The 7,896-nt window shown below is 38.0% G+C and overlaps 1 protein-coding gene across 1 annotated transcript; it reads left to right on the top strand.

Moving 5' to 3' along the window:
* The first annotated feature begins 5,450 nt into the window (after window positions 1–5,450).
* LOC127631208 (uncharacterized) lies at window positions 5,451–7,694 on the top strand. The gene is made up of 7 exons (XM_052109258.1): window positions 5,451–5,737; window positions 5,833–6,019; window positions 6,094–6,160; window positions 6,239–6,293; window positions 6,392–6,623; window positions 6,706–6,855; window positions 7,202–7,694. Exons 1-7 carry the CDS (start codon window positions 5,483–5,485, stop codon window positions 7,456–7,458), a joined length of 1,203 nt encoding a protein of 400 aa, XP_051965218.1. The 5' UTR covers window positions 5,451–5,482; the 3' UTR covers window positions 7,459–7,694.
* Window positions 7,695–7,896: the final 202 nt, after the last annotated feature.

Here is a 7,896-nt window from a genome sequence, read left to right as displayed (position 1 = left end):
GACACCTTTTTAAAAAGACGTTTCCGTGTGTGCTGCTCTTTTAGAATATACTCTTTTAGATACTCTTTTATAATGTACTCTTTTAGGGTTCTGCCGAAGTGCCCAGGGGTGATTTTTGCAGTGCACCAGTGCAGACGGGGAAAAGCAGCCGAAATGTGCCATCAGATCCAGCAGAGGTAAATGGAAGCCTTGGGAAATTCAGCTCAGTGAACATCGACCGGTCGGCTCTGAAGAGAAAAACTGAACGAGCAGTTTGCACGCCAGCTCCTTTATACCCGTATGGGAGTGGCATGAAAATACCACTCACCAATTCCCATTGACCTTTTATCAAAGATCAGAGGTGTCTCGGGTTCCCAAGAGTGACCCCTAGTTTCACTTCATCGACACAACGTCGAGTGAGTGACAGATAGGGAACAAGATATATAACTGACAGGAGAGTACATGGGAAGAGAAACAAAACAGATCTATGTGGGGTTTTTTTCATTTTGACAGAAATCAAGAAAAAAAATATTATTTAAACCTAGTCTCCCTAGAAAATGTTTTTTTTTTCAAACAGTTAATATTTTGTGTTGTTCCGTAAAAGTTAATACTGCAAACACTTGTGTTAACAAATGTATTTATAGTTCATATAGTTCATATATTTTCATTGTGTTATCTGCTGAGTTCAGTGTGTTCAGTGGCTCACGTGACCAGTGTGAATGCTGTAATCTGTTTATTTGGGCACTGAAAAAATATGCTCTGCTTTTACTGCCTTTCACCGTGCACTCTCACACAGACTGCCACATTACACAATGAAGCGTTTAACATTTAGCTTGTCAAGTGTAACGCGTCACACAGTGAATGTAATAGAGAAGACTGGATTACATTTCAAGTAGTGAATGTATTTTATTCTGGCATGAATAAAATAAAGAGCATTTGAACAGCAAATGGACATGTCATGTTTTTTCAGATTAGCAGTATTTAAAATAAGCCATGATGGTTTTGCTTTTCATTGTGGCATCATTTCTGCATGTTAGTAACTAAAATATACAGTATGACATGAATCTGCTTTATCATTACTCCTAGTCACAAACTGTTAACCATGTATTTACCATTTGAAGAGATATTATAACATCTCACATAACATGTAAATGAATGACACTTTCTCTCACTTTTGTCTGTCCTGCTGTAATCTTATTGTGCAGGTCTTCTAGACTGATGATACTTTCAATGTTGAAAGCACTCCTCAAATTAGCCATCAGAGAGGAAGTGAAGCAATATTATAGTAATTACCCTTTGATTAGATGGCTGCATTTAACAAGTATGTGCTCCATTTTATACATATTAAAGACACATCGAAAAGAAAGTCACACTCAGTTAACTCTATCATATACTCACTCTTCAACTAAACAAATAAATTCCTTCTTGAGTATGTTGGAATTAAACCTTTGCAAACTATGAGTGTTGATGCCAGTAAACAACCACCTAAAAACTGTATGTTGACTTACACTGTAAAATAAATCCTTTGAATTTAGTATAATATAAGCAGCTGTGGTTGTAATAAATTTATCATAAAAAATATGGTGAGCTTGTTTCAGGCTTTATGGTATGTAATTTAGATGGTTCACTAACATTTATATTATGAAATGATATAAACTTAATATACTAAACTTCTGGAACTATAAAAGTCTGTCTTTCACTTTAAAATGTATTGTTAATCTCTGTAGTAACTACAAAAGGCTACATGATAAAACGTCATCTAGAGTTGCTCTTCCAGGTGAATTAATTAATACAAATGTAGTGTGGAATGTGGAATGATCCGCCCCACCAGCTCGTCATCATTGCCCTGCCTCTTAGGGCTGCCCTTAAGCCAGGCTCACAATGGGAGTTGGGCATGAGAGCGAGAAGAGGTGCATAATTAATAAGCCTCGTTCTGACAGCGGTGGATGAAGCACACCTGATGTGAACAATGCTTCATCACTGCAGTCTTTTAAATGCAGAGCGCTATCTTCTAGGGGAGCCGGCTTCAAATCTCCATGTGTGTGCACACTGGTATCTTCGCACGCCCAGGACCAGAGCTGGGAGGGTTTGGATGAGTTGATGCACCGCCAGACCCCCTATTCAGACCCACAGGCTGATTAGATGAGTCGCTGGGGGAGAACTGCACATGTTGCGGACGACGGGCTAGAGTCTGGGCCACAATCCCTCTCACCTGCCATGGGCCTGGGAAGACAGGCCGCCAAGGATGCCGCCACCCCTCGCGCCTTGGACCATGCACGGGCCATTCTATCGACACTACCCTGCCCTTCATGGAGCCCCGTCTTACTGTGAGGATGCCAGATTCCCCCTTTATTATAAACTATTCCCATTGGACATTTTATCCCCCTTTATGGACATTTTACTTATTATTATTTCCAATAAATGCCTCTCCGAGGCTTGACGCCACACCCACACTGTGTCTGTCTCTTGCTCACCCCGCCACAAAAGACAATGCACAGTGTGAATCATACAAACACAAAACACCATCAGGGTGTGATAAAAAATAACTAAACTAAATACATTTATATCAGAACACCCAATGTAGATTACTGATATCAAAATTAAGAAGAAACGTAACTATTCCCATAAAATATGATGAAATTTGATGGGTCATGCAGGGACTTCTGGGAATGACCGATTATTGTTTTTCACCATAATTTTAACTGTAATTTAATGTAAAAGTATATGTATTCTAATGATAAATTTAATATATTTTTTTACCATTAATTCTATGGTAAAATCATACTTTTTACATCTAAAACTTTTGTTAGTTTTTTTGTTTTTTTACAACATTTTATCATAAAATTACATTTATATTTGATCACTTTTTACAGTATATGTTAAGTTAACTACCATTAACCAATTTTTTTTTTAATTTTTATTGTATAATTTTGTACATTATTTTACTGCTAAAATTACTTTTAAATTTTTTTTTCAGCATATTAACTACTGAAACAGGAAGTTGGGGTAAAACATATCAAAAGGCTTGTTTCTTTTTTTACATATACAATAACATTTGGTTTACGCCACAGCCAGTAATTAAGTTGGCTTGTGAGAGCCAACTTACTGATATTGTACTGATGAAATTTCTATATCTAACTCCTCCTAGAGCTTTTAAGCTACATGCACCAAACTCGGCACAGACCTTCAGACTAATCTCGAATAGTGCGCTATATCTTTTCTAACTGATCGGACTTACGGTTTTCCAACAGCGGATGATCAAAAACTGTAAAAATGCCATTCACTTACATTGATGGAATGTTCAGATGAGCCACCAATGGTGGCTCATCTGTTAATGACATGTTAATATCATGTCAAAAAAACATTAACATGTAAAAAACTGGAAAAATCCCATTCACTTACATTGATGGAATTTTCAGATGAGCAACCAACTGTCAAAATTTAAATATGAGCCACCAACAGAGGGCATTAACATGCTTTATGCTTCTTTTCTATCAAATCTCTATTTCAGTCTGTCTCTTAAAATGCAGAGGGCCACTCTATTAAATCTTTATTTCTATCAAATTCAATCAAATGTATTTAAATGACTGCATTTACAATATTGATATGTATATACAATATTTATATCTATATTCATTTATTTATTTATTATATCTATATTTATTTATTTATTTATAATATTTATATCTTCATCTCTTCAAGATTAAGCTCTTGGTGGTGCAGGGGCTTGAACCCCCGACCTTCGAGCGGTAACCCTGAGCCTTAAAGGGATACTCCAGCTGTGGGAAGATGAATGTGTATTTAATAGTGGTCATTTATGTAGTAGAAATGTGAAATTATTTTTGAATTTGAAGCATTCTAGACTGAGAAAAGGCAAAAAATGTATTTTTTACTCATGTGGCTGAAAGACAACAACTCCCAGAATGCACTTGCTTTGCCGCACTTACGAGGCCACTCCCAAACCACGCTTACCGGTTACAGGCGACAGTATCTGAAAAGTTGAGTTGAGTGAGTTGTTCGATAAATTTCCATCGAAATGGTGCTAAATTGCATTGTACCGGGATGTACAAAAAAAAAACAGGAAAGGAGAAGTAGTAAGTTTCCATCATTTTCCGTTAAAAGATTTGGAGCGATGTAAACAGTGGCTGCGGGCTATCAACCATCCGAAGTTTGGTGAGGACACCGATATGGAAAACCTGAAAACCCGTAGGATTTGCAGTCGTCATTTCAAGCAGGAAGACTATGAGCCGAATGTCCTTCGAATGAAGAGAACCACTCTGAAGGACACTGCAATACCATCAATATTCACCTTCCCCTATGACGAACAGCCTGGGCCATCTGGTACTAAACGCATTCGTCTAGAGGTAAGACTATCAACTAATAGCGACTCTATTTCTGATCACACAGTAGCCTAGCCTATAATGTTTTAACTTTAGTTGTTTGCAGTAAAACAGCAAATTTATAAAAGTAACGTTAGATAGAAAATTACATATAAGTTGTATATAAGTTGACTGTTCTCAAAGTAAAGCCACTGTTCGGTAAAACTGAGTTAGCATATTGGTCGATTTATGCTAGCGTTACCACACAAACCTGTTGCTGTATTAGACAGTTGAGAAGACTTTTGAGACAGATACATTTGCGATATGAACCCCTAATGTAGTACAGACTAGAACAAATAATGTTAATTACTGTAAGCTTAAAAATATAATTGACACCCTCAATTTCAGTAAAATATTTGATTATATGTCCGTGAGTAACCTCAAACGCCCATGTTAGAGGTATTGCCTTTTTATACGGGCAACGAACAAACCTGCATTGTTTTCTCATCAGAAAAAGTTCTGTTCAACTAAATGTTATGTAACCTTATTGAACTTGTGTCATTTCAGACTACAATCTCGTCTGATGCGTTAGTGTCGTCGAAAAATGAAGAACCATTGCTACTGACCTCAACACCGCTCAAAATTCCTGCTTCTGTCCAAGAACAATTTGTAAGTTTCTGAAGAACTAACATACTTCAGCATATTCTTTTTTTTAATGAATTCTAAAGCAACTGTATGTATTTTTTTAAAAAAAATTTGTTTGTTTTAAAGTCACCATGCCCAAGTACACCTGGGGGCCTCAATACAACCATCAGCTCCATTGAAGCTGAAATTGAAAATAATGAAAGCTATCAGCCCGAGTCAACCTTCACCGTCACATCAACATCATCATCATCTGATGATGAAGGTGTAAAAGACGGGCATGAAAATAAGATAATTGTCAACGAGTCCAGCCTCATGTCACTCTTCAAATTTTGCCAGACATGTGGGAAACCAATTTCTTCAAAGACTATTGTTGACGTTGGTGCACAGAGGAAGGTGGATTGGACATGTCTTGGGGGCCATGTTGGGTCCTGGAAATCTTCACGTGACGTTAGGGGAATGCCAGAGGTGAACCTCCTTGCAGCAGCAGCTGTTTTGTTCAGAGGGGCACATACACAGAACTCTCGGACTGGTGCAAGACCATGGGTGTCCAAATGATAGGACATAGTACATTTTACAATATCCAGAAGGTATACTTGCACCCTGCTATCGAGGAAGTGTATATTGAAAAAAGAACAGAACTCTTAGCAAGAGTGTTTTTAGAACAGGAGGATGGAAAGAGGCTACACCTGACGGGTGATGGCCGATGTGACACGCCAGGTTTCAGTGCAAAATACTGTCACTACACATTTATGTTGGATGACACAAAGGAGATGCTCCACACAGAACTGGTGCAGGTAAAATAAATATAAATAGCAGCAAAATTATTGTAATTGAAAATTACAGATGCTATTTGTAAAATTATGAATTTGTCTCAAACTTGACTCTTTAGGTTACTGAGGCCACCAGCTCTGTTACCATGGAACCATTAGCTTTCAAAAGGGGCATGACTGAGTTGATGGACCAGGGCCTTGACGTGGAGGTGATGGCCACAGATCGCTCCACATCGATTCAAAAAATAATGAGGGAACAATTTCCTAATGTCCAACATCAGTTTGACATCTGGCACACAGCAAAAGGTATGTATTTGTTTAGTCACCCCTGTACACAAACATCCACACTTCTCCAACCCTAACTCTGCTATAACTCGCAGGTTTCCGGAAGAAGATGCAGAATAAGGGGAAGAAAAAGTCAAACGAAATCCTCCATGCATGGACCAGGTCAGTGTTATTTTGTAATCGAGCAGACTTTACATTGGTTTGCAAGGTTCAAAATTAGTAATTGTATATCTTTTATAGGTCAGTCGTAAACCATATGTGGTTTGCCTGTGCAACAAGTAAAGGTGACATCAAGGTAAGACTTTTGATTGTAATGTTATTATGTTTTTGAAAAATGAAATACAATTAAATAAAACTCTACACTTATTGTCAATAATTGTGTTTTTCATACAGGCATTGAAACGCAGGTGGAAGTCCATTACACACCATGTGTGTAATGAGCATGAGTGGACAGATGACAACAGAGAACAGCATCGGTGTGACCATGCTACTCTATCAGACCAGGAGCAAAAGAAGCGTATGTGGATGAAAAAAGATTCTGTGGCGTTTCAAGACCTGTCATCGTTGGTGCTTGACAAAAGGCTTCTGAGAGACATGGATAAGATGGCCCTATTCAAACATACAGGTGAGAATAGCTGCCCTTGTACACTTGATTATTTTTCCATTTGTTGTATCCCTTCTCCCTTACTCTTTTTAATTGCACACAGGCCCACTTGAAGTATTTCACAGTGCACTTCTAAAATACATCCCCAAACGGCAGGCATTCTCATTCCAGGGAATGAAGGAGCGATGTTACCTTGCCATCCTGGAGCACAATGAGAACATTGTCAAGAGGAAGCAGGACACAACCAAGACAGGTATATTATGTGTTGTCTGAGTAGTATAATTGGAGTGGTGGTGGTGTAGTGGTCTAAGCACATAACTGGTAATCTGGTAATCAGAAGTACACTGGTTCGAACCCCACAGCCACCACCATTGTGTCCTTGAGCAAGGCACTTAACTCCAGGTTGCTCCAGGGGGATTGTCCCTGTAATAAATGCACTGTAAGTCGCTTTGGATAAAAGCGTCTGCCAAATGCATAAATGTAATGTAAATGTAAATGTAAGTATAATATCCAAAACAAGAATGTTTACAGCTATGGGAACGATCAGACATGACAAAGTTAAATCTTAGTTCAGATTTTATATTTCCTATCATTTACAGGACAAGCACGGTTTAACCAAGTCTTCTGCAAGAGATCCAAACAGTGGGTCTTGAAGAAAATCTTCACACCACACACCACCCAGTTTATAGACACACTCATCAAGAGGGTCATGGATAGAAGACGCAACCCAAACATTCAATTTACAGTGCCAACCTCATCACTTACACTGCCACAGCCTGCGCTGCCACCCAACATTGCACCAGTCCCAAAACCATCAAAGGAAGCTGCCACAGCTTCTTTCCAGAGCCGCTTCTAAAACCGGCTTACCATAGCACCTACAGTAAAATCAGATTCTGCCTCAGCTGTTTATATTTCATTATTTATTTTTTGCCTGCTTTGTTTCTATATATTGTGCAAAATATATTTTTTGTTTTCTATCTCTTTATTTATTTTAACTTGTACCTTTGAATATGGTAGAAATGCTTTGTTGTGAATATTAAAACAAAAAAATTGTTCATCTTACCCTGTACTCCAGTGTACAATAAAGTTCTACATTACAGACTTGCTGAGCGAGGCTGAATGGTTACTGTCACTGATTTTGCTGTAATTACTTACTGTAGACATATAAGACCTGGATTATTTCCCTTCTTGGAATTGATTTTGAATTAAAGATAACTTTACTAAACTTAGGAAAAGTTAGCCTAATGTATATAACACAACTTAGACTTTCGCATAAAAAATATTGAACTCCAAT

Source organism: Xyrauchen texanus, chromosome 3, assembly GCF_025860055.1.
Source record: "Xyrauchen texanus isolate HMW12.3.18 chromosome 3, RBS_HiC_50CHRs, whole genome shotgun sequence".
In the NCBI taxonomy this organism is placed as follows: domain Eukaryota; kingdom Metazoa; phylum Chordata; class Actinopteri; order Cypriniformes; family Catostomidae; genus Xyrauchen; species Xyrauchen texanus.
This window is presented reverse-complemented; position numbering and strand designations above follow the sequence as displayed.

Coding starts and splice junctions, on each gene's coding strand:
- LOC127631208 (XM_052109258.1), top strand. CDS start 5,483: ATGGGTGTCCAAATGATAGGACATAGTACATTTTACAATATCCAGAAG. Junction 6,161..6,238: donor ATCCTCCATGCATGGACCAG/GTCAGTGTTATT, acceptor TATCTTTTATAG/GTCAGTCGTAAACCATATGT. Junction 6,294..6,391: donor CAAGTAAAGGTGACATCAAG/GTAAGACTTTTG, acceptor TTTTTCATACAG/GCATTGAAACGCAGGTGGAA.